General features: G+C 47.0%; 1 protein-coding gene across 3 annotated transcripts in view; it reads right to left on the reverse strand.

Moving 5' to 3' along the window:
* Positions 1-212: 212 nt before the first annotated feature.
* The window catches only part of LOC146045264 (thyrotropin-releasing hormone receptor-like), a 42,840-nt gene continuing 27,143 nt past the window's right edge, over positions 213-15,909 (reverse strand). For all 3 annotated transcript variants that reach the window (XM_083164000.1, XM_083164001.1, XM_083164002.1), the window contains exon 4: positions 213-1,747. In XM_083164000.1, the coding sequence (XP_083020126.1) occupies positions 1,343-1,747 (405 nt within the window). In that variant the 3' untranslated portion in view covers positions 213-1,342. The remainder of the gene's footprint in view (positions 1,748-15,909) is intronic.

Raw genomic sequence — 15,909 nt, forward strand, 5'->3', positions numbered from 1 at the left:
ATGGTGCTTTTCACTTTTTTTTTTTGAGCCGACATGTGCTGACAGGCGGTATTTCATGCCCTACCATCCACCAGGGCATGGTAGAAGAATAAAATAGTGTGCCGAGCATCACGAGGCACAGCACCCGAATCATGGCGAGTGCCGCAGTGCACTTTTTTAGTGTCCATGTCAGCATTCGGGTAAAAAAAAAAGGAAAAACCCCATGTTGACCTTTTGACTATCGACCTTCCACATGTCGATCTAATGCTTGTGTCGACTTAATGACCCTATCAGAATTACCCCATATTGACCTTCAGTCATGTTGATCTTAATGCATGTCGACCTAGTGGTGTGGACCTAATGCTTGTCGCTGCTGCTTCCATGTACTGATGCACAATCTCACCACATCTCCGTGGCTCTGGAAGCCACGGAGAATCAGAATCTCTGTACGCACACTGCCTAGCATTGGGGTATGAGACCTGGGACAACTATAGACAGATCATTATTTGGAATCGGTGTTTTCACGCTACACTGCGACCACCAAACATGGTAGGTTACCTCATAGATACTCATCACACTTTTAAGAAGATATTTGAAGGGATCTGAATACACTTCTGTTTATCAGTATTACATACTCAGAACACATGTAAGACTTTGGTGGCGGGATTGTACTTTATTTTTTGTTTGTTGCACAATATACCACAACCGACGGCCATTTTGTTCTGTTGCACTGTTCTTAATGTTTCCATTGACCATACATTTTAGAATTAAAGTGGTAAAAGTTTATATTTTAGGAACATTTGCTGAATAATTCTCCAGCATGGCATAAACATAATGATGCAATTTATTTCCATTATTCACAGATATCACGCTCTGCACTTTGTATGTAACACTAATGTCTATCATGGTCTTCCCTGGGACCAACTGAGGGACACAATGACAGGATGAGATGTAGGGTTGAGCATTAGATTTGGTTGCTGTCAAGATATCACCATCCATTTGAATGGTTCTCCATTATGTTGTGGTACTGTAGGTAAATGGTCATAGCAAGTCTTCAACATGGTCACTTACAACATTATCAGTTCAGTTCAAGCGCGTTTCTGGTGGATAAAAACTTGGGGACAAAGAACGTGGTGTCCATACCTGTAATGCAAACTCATTTTAAAGCCCGGTCTTCCATCCAACATAGGATTGTGCAGATGCCAGGATTCTCGGTGATCTAGAAATCACGGTCTACGGTCTGGTCTTAGCCTCTGTTTCTTGTCATGACAATGAGAATGTAGTCGTGTAGTCATTGTTGGCCCTACTGTATACCGGCACCACTGCTAGTTACATAAACCTCGAACTAGGGCACAATGTAATGTTAAACAACACTATAATACAATTCCCCTTCCACCCTGGCCTTGTTGGTTTGCTCCGGTACAGCGGCAGGGTTCTCCGATGGTGGCTTCTCTTTCTTCTCCCCTCTGATGTTAGCAGAATCCCTCCTCATGTTGTAGTTACTGGTGGTCATGTACATGCTTCTTCTCTGGCTCTCCACCTGACCACACTTACACAACCTCTTAAAGGCATTGCGGAACTTCTGTGACATAAGATTGTAGATGACGGGATTAATTGCACTGTTAGCGTAGACACAGACACGGCAAAAGAGAATAAACCAAGGGTCTAAGTATGGATTTTCCATGAATGAGTTCACTAGGACTAAAGTCCGGTAGGGCATCCAAAGGAGTGCAAACAGTACAACCACCACCGCCAACATCTTGGTGACCTGTAAGGCAGAGAGAGAGAGAGAGAGATTAGTCAGAAAGAAATAGTTTCAGGTTTCTTTGGTATTAATTGTACAGGGGTAATGCAGGGAGTCTCCCCTAACCCAGTTCTGTGCTTGTTCTACAGATGTAGCGCTGTTCATTTAGCCGGCTGCTGGCGATAGAATCACCAGCCTCCGCTAGCCCCAGCCAGCCGCCGGAAGCGGGCGCCCCATTCCGACGGAGCTCTCCGCCGCCTCCCCACACCGCCCCCTATCCCTGCCCTTCTCCCTGATGCGGAGACGGGCAGGATTTGCACTCCCTGCCGCTGAGTGACTGGGATGCGCGTGTGTGTGAGATGCTTGCGCATCCCAGTCAGATAGAGAGCCTCTCTGCCAGCCCTCGCCAGTAAGGGCATTCTGGCGAGCCCTGGAGCTGCATGAGAGGCGCTCCATCTGTAAGTCTGAGATGCATAGTTGTAGCATTCTGCAATCAAACTTGACAGTAAGTAAGTTTTATTTATATAGCGCACGTTCTCCAACAGGACTCAAAGTGCTTTACGGACATCAAAACAATGCACAAAATACAGAGGATTTGGGTAGTACAGTAATAGGGAAATCACATAGACATAAAATATAGCCTTGACAGGACTGTAGGCATAATGTAGTGTTGGTGCAGACATTTTGGATAATAACTTCCACAAGTTGTGTATACCACTCTAACAAGGTACCAGGTGAGGCAGCCATCTTGGGCGCACTGCGTAGGTTACCCTGCAAAGGTTACCCTGGGTGGAATAGCTTACCCATAGAAGAAATTATACCAAATGGGGTGATTGCAATGTAGAGTAGGGTCCCAATAAGACAGTCAGGTTCATGTATTTTTCATCCCATCCACAAGTGTAGCAGAGGAGGCAGCCATGTTGGGCGCACTACGAGGGTTATATTGTGGGAGTTGAACCGTACAAGGGCCCAATGCAGATATAAAGTGTATCAAAACATCTATGTGAAGCACATCCTGCCTGCAAAGGAACCATTCGAGACAACCAGCTGGGGTGCACTCTGTAGTTCACTGCTGGCAGGGTGTGACAGTCTCAATCCCTTCCAATTGGGGCATTGACAGGCAGGAGCACATTTCACTGACAGTTAGGGGCACATGTATTTGGCAGTTATAGGCATATTTATCACACTCCACATTTTTAAATCAAATTTACTAGCAATCTCAGAAAAGCTCAGAAAAGAGCCTGACCTTGCAAACAGCTGTAGGTAGGGTGGCAGAGTAACTATATCACAATGCTTTGTGGTTCATGTTCCCAGGCGCCAATACGCATGTGTTACTGCAGCCAATGGAGAGGGAGCCAGAGTATCCCTGTCCGCAAAGTTTTATTAAATAGAAGCCCATGGGCTACTAGAGGGTAATGCCATCTGGAGATGGTGTTATCCTATAGAGACCAACCTCCAGACTGCTTAGTATTCTGTAGCTTGGAAAATCTGCAGCCACCAATAAAAGCTATAGTACATTTGGGGGATACTTTGGGGTAAATTCAGATGGAAGATGGAAGTTCTATTAAAGATGAGATGTTGACCATAGCAACCAATCAGATTCTGTTATCTTCTAGAAGGTGCTAAATAAATAAGAAGTAGAAGTTAATTGGTTGCTAGGGGCAACATCCCATCTGCAATACAACTTCCATCTGAGTTTGTTTATCCCTTAATATTTTACTAAAAGATCCTTATTAGCACTTTCAAAAGGCCCCTTCCTGTCAATCACTCTGCAACAAAGTTCTCAGTGCGAGCAGGATAGCAGCGGCTTCCTCGTGCATTGTAATCATGGCACATGCGCAGTATTCGCCATTGTGCACAAATTAGGCGTATTGTGATAGCATTACTATTATAACTGTAAAACTGGGATGCGCAAACCCCAAACATCGGACGGGGTAGAGAATACGGCCCTCATTGGGGGCCAGATTCTCTAAGCTTCAAAAGTGATCAAATACAGAGTGATAAACAGCCAGCCAATCAGCTCCTGCCTGACATTTTTCAAACACAGTCTGTGACATGGCAGGTAGGAGCTGATTGGCTGGCTGTTTATCTCTCTCCATTTTATCACTTTTGAAGCTTAGAGAATCTGGGTCTGAGTCGTACCCTCGCTCTCCGGGTGCAAGCAAATTCCTAGCGGCAGAGACAGTCTCAACATGCCTGTGTATGTCTAACCACCCCCCCACTACCGCCGCCAAACGCTGATTGCCTGTCACTCCCACTGTATGGCCGATTATTTCCTTTGAAGATAGTATGGAGAACATACAGCAGAAATGGCCTGCGGCCATCTGACATGACCGAGAGCAGTGACGCTTCCCCCCCACTTGCGTCTGACTCTCACTACAGATAAATTACAATGGAGTGTTGGGATTAGTAAGCTCTGACAGATCCAACCTAGGTCCCCAGATCCGCAGCACATATGTATATATATATTTCATTGCAATGGGATTTCCTGCGAAGCGGAACGATGGATCTTGTGTCAATAATATACCAGAGCAGAGGAAACTCTTAAGCTGTTATCTCAGTGGGGTGGGGGCTCCACAGTAATTATATAGAGTGGAAAATCAGACGTATCCGTCACGCAGCGTGTATATTGCTGGTCAGTGGGGGCCCCCCTGGCCCCTAAGCAATTTATGGTGTTTGATGTGCTGCGTATACATTTCACTCTGTCTTTTATCTAAAGGAGCCCAGTGGAATTTCTCAGTTCTGTATGTTCCTCTTCTACTACAAAGCACTAACACTTCATTCCATTATGAAGGTGGGCGGTGACTGTCACATGATCCACTGTGAGATGTCATAGCAGTAAAAAAAAATTGGACAAAGGAGGAAATTTACTAAGATGGCAGTTCTATTTCAGATGCGATGTTGCTGTGGGCAACCAATCAGATACTATCTATTACATTCTAGCAGGTTCTAAATAAATAAGAGGTAGATTCTGATTGGTTGTTGTCCATAGCAACATCCCATGTGAACTAGAACTCCCATCGTAGCACATTTCGCCCCAAAAGTTTGATGATTTACTGGCAATTGCAAAAATAAATGTTATCTGCAATTCTGGATGCATTATACCATCTCCCCTATACCAGTAATAAATTGGCCCTTGCCGTCTCCTCTTCAGAGAAAAGTAACCATCAGGGGACTGCAGACCCCCAAGTAAAATCCGCCATCTCGCTTTACCTTTTGCAGACCAAATTTTTTTTTTTACAATTCAAAAATGGGCTACATTGAATGTTGAATGATGTTAATGTTCTTATTTTAAAGTGGCTCACCATTGGATGTGCTACTAGCGCTAGGGCTGTTGAGCCTCACTAGACGTAGGACTTGGAAGGGTTTATACCAGGGTTGCCTACTTTTTAAGTCTCTTTTCTGGGAGAACCCCGCAGAAGAGACTGTCAATAGCACTTCTGGGGGCGGGGCTTGATGTAGACATCATAAAGCCCCGTCCGCAGCACGGCAAATCCCGCAATTCGTGGGTCTTCGAGCAGGGGGCATGGCTAAATAATGTGATTTGCATATTTATCCCCACTCCTCCCCAAAAAGCTGCAAATCGCAGTAATTTAAAGCTGCCGTGGGGGGATGGGGGGGCGTTATCCGGGATGGTTGCTAGCCATTCTGGGAGGGTAAGCAACCCCTGGTTAATATCAAAGAGCAGCAGAGGCTCCAGAGGAGGGGCTACCGCACAGTTCAAAATTTAATAGGGGAGCCAAATCCACAGCCACCAACTGCCATTCCAAACTGACTCACTGGCAGTTGGCATTACTTCTCTATTTGAATTTTGTACTTTTTTGCAGCCCCTCCTCTGGAGCCACCACTACCAGTGAGCCAACTGCAATCTGTGGCTTATTGGAAGTTCTACCTGTCAGTCACAGACACTACAGGCCACAACATTGGGAGGAGTATTCTCTGCCTGGGCCTGCCAGCCTGGGCTGCAATAACCATAGAGGAAGATTCCTGTACAAAGCATCTCCCTGCCTTTTGTGCAGCCCTAGCCAGTTTCCACAGGCTGCAGCTGATTCCCGTTCTGATGCATCCTGGCCTGCTGTTCCATTTGACTTATCTCTTTATGGTAGTACCAGATATACGCGTAACCCAACCACCTGCCTCACTGTCAGCCCCATTGGCCAGAGTACATCTCCCAGCACCATTTGTTGTACCGTAACCGGGGATGTGCTAGAGAGAGCTCCACATTGACACAAGTTGATGCCCGGAGCTGGTATATCATTCCAGAGTCCATACTGTTCCATCTTTTTCCCAATCCTCACACTGATCGGCCTCACAGCATAGGCGTAACTCTGTGAGGCAATGGAGTCACCTGCCGCCGGGCTCCTGCTCCCAAGGTGGCACCTCTCCTCCCCTGCAAGTTCGAATCAGTTAATTTATTTATTTATTAGCAGTAATAGTAGAATATTTGACCATTCACATCAGTCCCTGCCCCAGTGGAGCTTACAATCTATTTTCCCTACCACATGTACACGCACACACAGACATTCTAGGGTTAATTTTTGGGAGCCAATTAACCTACCAGTATATTTTTGGATTGTGGGAGGAAACCGGAGTACCCAGAGGAAACCCACGCAAGTAAGGGCAGAATATACAAACTCCGCACAGTTAGGGCCATGGTGGTTATTGAACCCATGACCTCAGTGCTGTGAGGCAGTAATGCTAACCATTACACCATCCGTACTGCCCAGTTAATTGAAAGTCTGCGGCTGACTCCTCCTCAAAACATAATTTTTGCAAGGTTCACACCTTCTATTAGAACCCGCGACCTGTCTAACTGGAGACAGACACCTTAATGGTTGAGGTATTTGGGGGCACCAATTTTCATCTTGCCTCCGGGCAACTATGACGAACTTACACCACTGCCTCACAGAAGAGACCTCAACATATGTAAGCTTGGATTGATACTCATTAGTATCTGCGCACATTTTCCAATCTATTCCGCAAAGGATGCGACTGAAACCTGTACATTTACGCCTCTGGCATATGCGCCTGGCTTGCTGTACTGCTGGGTGCATAGCATACACGTATGTCCTACAAAGTTGTATTCTACTCACAGGAATGCTGGTGTCATTATTGGCTGATTCACATTATACAGTATCTCCCACACTCATCCTCTGTACAGACGCACAGCACTGTGGTAGTTCAGTATCCCTGGATTTACAGTTAAGGTGGGTATACACGGATAGATTTGGCAAAAGATCTGGGCGTTCCCGATCGATCGAAAAGACCAATCGTTCAAATCGTTCCGTGTGTATGAACGATATATCGAACGATGCGCGTACCCGACGGTCGTTGGTAGAGGTCGCTGATCTTTCCTGCATGCAGAAAGATCAGCGACCAATCGTTAACGATGTGTACCAATCGTTTCATGTGTATGCACGATGAACGATTTGGTAAGGCTAATTGACTGGCTCCCTCTCCCTCCACCATCATTAAAGATCAATCTTTCATGTGTAATCGTTTGCTCAATCGTTCATCATTTGTCACCAAATCGTTTGTGCAGGAGGTTCAGAGGAAATCGTTAATGAGATTGAATCGTTGGACACATCTATCCATGTATACCCACCTTTAGACTGCACATATCCCCCTACCAGGCCCTCATTCATCTGCTCTCCGCTCATCCCATAAGGATATATTATTGATGTTCCGTCAGACCTCTCCTGAACTGATTTCAGGGAATCAGCCAACTGTCTGAAGAGCTTTGTCTCCTTGTCCTGACCTGGAGCCACTGGTGAACTATTTGTGTCTTCCATCGCACAATTTATCCCTAATCCAGGAATATTGAACCAGAAGACTGTGCTCTCCCCTGCAGCTGCTTCATTACAGATCGCAGCCCGGATGCAGAGGGAGGCAGCCTCCAGCACATCTGATGGATGCACAGCTAAACTCTAGATAGAGCGAGGGGTATTTCTGGGCAGCCTATTGCAGGCATGTGCAGCCCTGCTGCGATTACTGGGAAATCCTCTACAGCTCATTACCTAAAGGACCAAAGCAATTCAGTCGTGTTATCATTTCCTACATGTAATGCATTTATTACAGAGAATTGGTGCGATAATGATCTAGCACAGTATAAAAAAATAATAATAATTAGAAAAAGTTTTATATAAATAAATTATATATATATATATATATATATATATATATATATATTTGAGATGAGCGGGTCCGGATCCCGAGATCCGACAGATCCGAATCTCGGGATCCGGGTCGGGGTCCGAGGCGGCTCGGGAGTTCCCGCCTCAATTCCGGACCGAAAACGAGGCAAAACGTCATCATCGCGCTGTCGGATTCTCGCGGGAGCGGGATCTTATAAAAGACGCATGCGCGCACCGCCATCTTCACTCCAATATTGGAGAGGGAAGAGGGTGGTTGGGAAGCTCCGTGTGCCCTGTGCTGTGCTCTGTGCCATGTGCTCCGTGCTGTGCTCCGTGACCTGCCCTGTGCCCTCACTGCCCTGTGCTCCGTGCACTGTGTTGTAGACTTGTATTGAGTCAGTGACTGTTTATAGGCCTGAGCCCTGTAGTGTGATTTAACTAACTAGGTGCTGCAGTGCTCACACGCAGGGGCTGCAGTGTCCACTGTCCAGGGGCTGTCCTGCGGCTCGTGCCCTGTTGTGATTTATTTAGCCCTAAGCCCTGTGTTGTGATTTATTTAGCTCTGAGCCCTGTGTTGTGTGATTTAACTAACTCAGTGCTGCAGTGCTCACACGTAGGGGCTGCAGTGCTGCTGAGTAGTACACTGTGTACAGGGGCTGCAGTAATACAAGGGGCTGTGTCCAGTGTGACGGCCTATATCCATTGTCCAGTGTCACGTGTGACGACATATATCCTGTGTCCAGTGTGACGACATATATCCTGTGTCCAGTGTGACGACATATATCCTGTGTCCAGTGTGAGGACATATATCCAGTGTCCAGTGTGACATATATATCCATTGTCCAGTGTGACGACATATATCCTGTGTCCAGTGTGAGGACATATATCCAGTGTCCAGTGTGACATATATATCCATTGTTCAGTGTGACGACATATATCCTGTGTCCAGTGTGACGACATATATCCAGTGTCCAGTGTGACATCTAACCATTGTGTGACGGCATATATCCAGTGTCCAGCGTGACATATATCCATTGTCCAGTGTGACGACATATATCCTGTGTCCAGCGTGACATATATCCATTGTCCAGTGTGACGACATATATCCAGTGTCCAGTGTGACATATATCCATTGTCCAGTGTGACTACATATACATACCTCCCAACTTCTGCCCGGAGGAAATAGGGACACTCGCGCGGCGAAGCCGTGCGAGCGCCCGAAAAGGGGGCGGGGCATATGCAAATGAGGGCGTGGCTTATGCTAATTAGCCGCAACCTCATTTTCATACGAGAATAGACGCTGTGCGCATGCGCACAGCGTCTATTCTACTAGATTGGGGGGTCTCCCAACTGCCACCCCCCGCAGCGGGACAATGCCTGCCGCGGGTGGGACAGCGGGACAGGACCCGAAAATCGGGACTGTCCCTCTAAAATCGTGACAGTTGGGAGGTATGCATATATCCAGTGTCCAGTGTGACAGGGGCTGTGTCCAGTGTACAGGGGCTGTGTCCAGTGTACAGGGGTTGTGTCCAGTGTACAGGGGTTGTGTCCAGTATACAGGAGCTGTGTCCAGTGTCCAGGGGCTGTGTCCAGGGGCAGTGTCCAGTGTGACGGCTGTGTCCAGTGTACAGGAGCTGTGTCCCAGGGCGGTGTCCAGAGGCTGTGTACATTGTCCAGGGGTTGTGTCCAGGGTAACGGGCTGTGTCCATTGTCCAGGGGCTGTGTCCAGTGTGAAGGCTGTGTCCAGTGTACAGGAGCTGTGTTCAGGGGCAGTGTCCAGAGGCTGTGTCCAGTGTGACGGCTGTGTCCATTGTCCAGGGGCTGTGTCCAGTGTGACGGCTGTGTCCAGTGTACAGGAGCTGTGTCCAGAGGCTGTGTCCATTGTCCAGGGGCTGTGTCCAGGGTGACGGGCTGTGTCCAGTGTCCAGGGGCAGTGTCCAGGGGCAGTGTCCAGTGTCCAAGGGGCTGTGTCCAGTGTGACAGGCTGTGTCCAGTGTAAAGTAAGAAAAATAAATAAAAGTAATAAATAAAATAAAAACACATTTTTGGAGGATGATGGAGGAGGAAATAGTGGGAGATCAGAAACCTGATAGAAGTGCTGAAGCTGCTACCACCAGTCATGACAAGGCCGATACCTCTTTGTATTTGCTCATTGGAGCATTTCTCTTTTTTTGGGATAGTTTATTAAACTGCCACCCTGTCTGCCCCTGCAGTGCCGCTCTGCCAGGTTGGAAATGTAAGGTCCACATGTATGTGATGCCGACTGCTGTCGCTTAGCTTAGTCATCCAGCTACCTCGGTATACCCTTTTGGCCCAACTACAGTAAATGAAAACAATTTTGTAAGCTGTGAAGTGATCAAAATTGACTAGAAATGAGTGGAAACTAATGTTATTGAGGTCAATAATACTTTAGGGGCAAAAACAGGCCCAAATTCTGTTATTTTAGCCATTTTTAGCATTTTTTCATAAAAATCCAGATCCAAAACCAAAACAAAACGAACAAGGGTGGTTTTGCCAAAACCAATCCAGAACCAAAACATGAAGGGAGATCCAGATCCAAAATCAAAACCCGAAAAAGTGGCCGCCGCACATCTCTAATATATATATATATATATATATATATATATATATATATATATACAAGTCCACGAGTATGCCGGCACTCACCTAAAAGTCACAATAAAGGTGCCTTCCCTGAGGTAATAAACAGACTTCCAGGGGGTGCGGGAGGCACTCAAATAAACACAATAGCCAATGGGGTAAGATGAACTGTGTATTGAGGCGCTTCAATACACAGTTCATCTTACCCCATTGGCTATTGTGTTTATTTGAGTGCCTCCCGCACCCCCTGGAAGTCTATATATATATATATATATATATATATATATATATATATATATATATATATATACACATATACACAATTTCAGAGTATCTGCACTTACGCCCAGTAATTTTGAGCTCCGGGTGCCCTCCCTATGATATCAGTCATTGATAGAAGCAGAGACGGGCGGCACTCATGGAAATAACCACAAACATGGCACTTAATGTTTCAATTCCCAATACAAATTTTCATCAGAAGCAATACAACACAATAATAACATGGCTTAAATACAGTCACTTTCACCTAGTGCAGTGAACAGCCACCATCCCCGGCTTCCGCATCCACCCATGTGCGTCCGGGCACTCCGTCACCTACCTGAAGATGTCAAAGGCGTTCCTAGGCAAATGGCTAAGGCCTGTGACTAGGGTGGCCAATATCGGGATCGGCGGAATCCCAGGATTTGGCCCCTAAAACGCCGGAATTTCAATTGGAAACTCCAATCCCGGGATTTCGTGACGAGGCCAGAGGTCACACTGCGCATGCCAAGCAGCTGCGCAGACCCGGCGCGCAGCAAGACATCATTGCCCGTCCGCCCACCTGCCTGCCAAGCTCCTGGATCCTGCTGCTGGCCGCTCACTCACCCGCCTGCCTCCCGGCATCAGTAATCGGCCGCCCACCCTCCCAGCTTCACCGACCACCCTCCCGGCCGCACCGCACATGTAAGCAAATATGCGGGGCGGGTTTTTTAATTAGAGAAGCCAATCCTGGGATCCCGGGATCGGGCATTTTTCAATCCCGAATTCCGGGATTGAAAAAATGCTCCAGGATTGGCAACCCTACCTGTGACGTCACCAGGTAGGTGACGGAGCGTCCGGACGCACGTGGGCGGATGTGGAAGCCAGGGATATATAATTGATGTCCTCTGATGGAGATCCTGGCCCATTCCCTTCTCTGCAATGCTGGCAACATGACGCAAGACCCATGCTGCACATGAGCATTACAGGTCCCGAGCATGCGCATAGTACTTTGGGGCATGCACCACAGATGCTTTGGGATCTGAATGATTGCCTGTGCTGCAGAGACCCTGTGATCAGTGGCATATTTATAATGGATGCCTACACCGCACACACCGCACCCATTTGCAATACTTACCCCTCCAGAGTCTCGCGATGAAGGCCGCAGCGCTGCCGGAATCCGTAAAAGAATGACAGGGGCGGCCCTTTGGTGCTCAGACTTTACTGCACTTTGCACAAGAGGGGCACTGGCCAGAAGACAGGAGGGGCCCGAATGGAGGAGGCTGCACTCGGCACTCCTCTCTTAACGCGCCTCTGCCTGTAATGTCTGATACAAATAATGACACATGGAGAGATCGGGTATAATATTCTGTACAGAGATCGATACACCGGGATCTGCCAACATTTCCCTATATTGCAATATCACCCGCGGCGAAGTACTAATGAGCGCATTGTGTGCAGTGCATATGGGCCCCTGTGCCAAGTACAGCTCCATCTGGTAGGGTACATTAGAATGGCACCTGCATCAGTGCAACTTTTGGCTCCTCCCCTTTTCCATACTGCAATTGTCATTCACTCTGTTAGGACTGGGTATGGGGAGAGGTAAAGTGAAGAGAGATAAAGTGCCAACCAATCTGCTCATAACTTTCAGTTTGCAAACACTGTCTGTATCATAGCAGGCAAGATCTGATTGGTAGGCATTTCATCTCTATTGATTTTAGCACTCTCTAGACTCTCCCCCCTAGATCAGCGGTTCCCAACCTGGGTTACTCGTACCCCTGGGGATGCTCTGCAGACTGGTTAGGGGTAATTGAATAATATTGATAATGGCGTAAGAAGAATAGGAAGTCTCCTGATGGTGGAAGAAGTCTCCCATTGCCATAAAGACGAATCGCCTTCTGGTTCCGTCTGCAGCGTCATCAGAGCCTCCTCATGCTTTTGCCCAACCAGCTATACACCGGGTGCTACCCGCGCTGCCCTGAGATATCAGCGATCATCTACCCCGTGTGACACAGGTGGAGGAAGCAGCGGCATTAATCCTACAGGGGTTATCGGGAACTCAGGACACAGCCAGCGGCCAGACACAAAGGGACTCAGTCCTGACCGCACACTACTACTCCATAAGGACACACATACACACTCAATGCCACTCCAGTCTTAGGGGGAGATTCTCTAAGATTCTCCACCCCCCTTCGCCTGTCTTCGCAATTATAATTATCGCATATGTTGTAACATATGCGATAATTATAGCAAAGGACAGCTCTTGCGTTAAGAACTGTCCTTTGCGGTGAGAGTCGCCGGTTCCCAGCAGGTTCCGGCGGCTCCCCCCTCCCTCCCACACCCGGCGCTGCTGCGCCGGGCTCTCCTCCTCCCTGCACCCGGAAGAGGATCAGTGCAGGGAGGAGGTCACAGGTCCGGGCAGCACAGCTCTACGTGCGGGGCGGCGGGGGGTCGTTGCGGGGCGGCGGTGGGATGCGGTAGATCGCCCAAAATGCGGTAAAAACCCCGATAACGGGGTTTTTACCGCATTTCTAGCTTATAGAATCTCCCCCTTAAGCACTGTGGATATTTTAAATTGAAAGGAGGGGTACATATAAATGAAAAGCCTACTCAAGGGGTACGGAAGAGAAAAAAGGTTGGGTACCGCTGCCCTAGATCACCTGTTGGCAGCATGCATAATGGATAAATCCACCAAAATAAAATAAAAGGTGGGGGGATTTAAATGATGTGGATGTTTTCGGGGTGCTAACATACAAGTATTATTCTTTAGAAATGTGCCCTGTTTATGAAAGTTAGATAAAGAAACACATTAGTTCAACTTCATCAGGTTCAGTTCTGGAGTCTGGGGTGGGAAGAGTCTGGGGTGGGAAGAGTCTGGAGGTGTAAGGGATTGTCCTCGTAAACTCATCTGATGATTACACACTCCTCGTCATCCTCACATATCTGACCATAAACCTCTAGTGTAGGTGCATCAGCCACATCAATACTTTAGGCACGTGGGAACGCTAGGCAGGAGGGATGATTGTAAAGTCACAGGACGCAGATTCCAGAACACGTGTGAAATATTGTATTGACAATGACAAATGTACTGTGCATTCCTTGTACTGTGTCAGAATTGCTGTATTGATCATTTTCTCACTGCATCACTGCAAGTATGTACATGTGATGTTCCAGATGTCATTCATTATAGCAGCTCCTGCAAACTGAGATTGTGCCAGTGACACAAGCACTGCATTGTATATAAGAGGAGACATCTCTGACAGAAAGATCGCAGAGTTTATCCGAAGTGACATAAACTTACCGACATGGGCATGTGACAGGGAATCATACACACTGGCAGCTGGGGGTTGTGCTTTGAAGAGGAGGAACGCTGTGTGAGGGGAGTAATGTTTAATGATTTGCTGATGGAACATCAGGGGAGGGATCCTGCATTCAATATATGCCTGGCTCCAGAAGGTTCTCTCTCTTTCAGTCAGATTCGTTGGCCACCCTCCCGCCCTAAGTGGTTGGGGTACTTATGTTTGAATTTGTTGTGTCGGCTTTATTGATGGCCGGTTCAGAACGGTTATATTTTTTGATTATATTTGAAAGTATTGGTTGAAGGACAGTTTAGTCATATAAGTGGCTAGGCATGTATATCAGTTCACAAATATGGGCATCACCGGTCCAGGTGGGCTCGCATGCCACTTTATGATTGGCTGTCGTATCTATATGAATCATCATGGGGCAGTTGGCCCGATTTTTATCCCTGTATAGGTTTAGAGTGTGCAGCTCTGCCTTTACGAGTTGTGTAGTGGTCAGGGATAGTGGCAGATGGTCGATCCCTGACCATTGAAGGGCAGTTGGTCCTCCTTTTCTTATTTTACATTTTTATTATCCCCGTAAGGGTTGGAGTGATCAGCTCTGCCTTACGAGTTGTGTTGTGGTCAGGGATAGTGGCAGATGGTCGATTCCTGACCATTGAAGGGCAGTTGGCCCGGAAATTTTTAAGGTGGCCAAGGATAGTGGCAGATGGTCGACCCTTGGCCATCCGGGCAGTTTGCCATCCTTTTTGTATTTTAAATTAATTTTATTTTTGCATAAATTTTTGTTCATATTTTAAACCGTTCTTCTCACCGCCACCTTAGATTAGAGGAAGGAACCTTTTTATTGAAGAGTTATTGAAGAGTTAGCTATAAATAGGCCTTCCTCTTCAAATAAATAAAAGCTGACCCCTTTCACGCCAAATTCAGTTGTCCGAGTCTTTATTTTATAGATAAGTGGGTATGAATGAAGTGTGCATGCATCTACCCGTGTAACGTTTATGACAGTATCATATCACATTACATTAAGTTATAGGAATACTGGGCGTAAAAAACAACCTGCTTTGTTTGACATTGCTACCTTAAATAAACCATCTTCTGCTGTGCCCATTCATGTTCCACTCATCATTACCATAACAACAGGCAGAAGTGTAGAAAAACATGTCAATGTCCTCAAATTAGGGTCAACACTAGGTAGAAATGGCCTTTGATGGTTTGAAACTCATCGATGGTCTATGATCAATGGTGACCACTTTTCACATCGATGGGGGGAGAGCCATATGGTTTATCGCCTTCGATGATCCAGCGTTACTGATTATTATTTTGTTTTCATTTTTCCAAGTGCCAGAACACTGAGCCTAGCTCTGCCTCATGACAACCGCAAAGCCCCGCCCAATGAGCTCTGATTGGCCTGGAGCTCTTTCACCACTAAAGCATATGTGTAAGGATCCCATCAGCGGTTACCTTTACAAGACGAATCACCACACTTTCCCTATGACCGGTGGGCAGCGGCAGCCAGCAGTGAACCCTGGGGGTCTCTTCAGTAATCGACAGATAGGCTCCAGCAGAGAACATGACAAGAGTGCCGCCATGACTGAGCAGATCAGGTGACCATTGTCAGCCTACCATCTTCAGTCAATTACTGTTCTGCCAATCAAAGCTCCCTGATAAGAATAAAGGTGAATATACGCTTAGCGTAGCGACATTGCAACAGTTATCACAGTCTAGCTGTGAGCGAGTTCTCTGTGATCCAGAAGTCCCAGTTAGTCTGGTTCTGCGTGTGTGCTACTGTGGTCCAGTCCATCTGATAATTGTCTGGTTCTGATACTCTTTGCTTATTCTATCAAGTCCGGTCCAGCCGGTCTGGGCTTTCTCTGGTTCAGCATTTCCATAGCCCATCTGGCAAGTCTGG

This window comes from Crinia signifera, chromosome 11 (genome assembly GCF_055691185.1).
Source record: "Crinia signifera chromosome 11, ASM5569118v1, whole genome shotgun sequence".
NCBI lineage: Eukaryota > Metazoa > Chordata > Amphibia > Anura > Myobatrachidae > Crinia > Crinia signifera.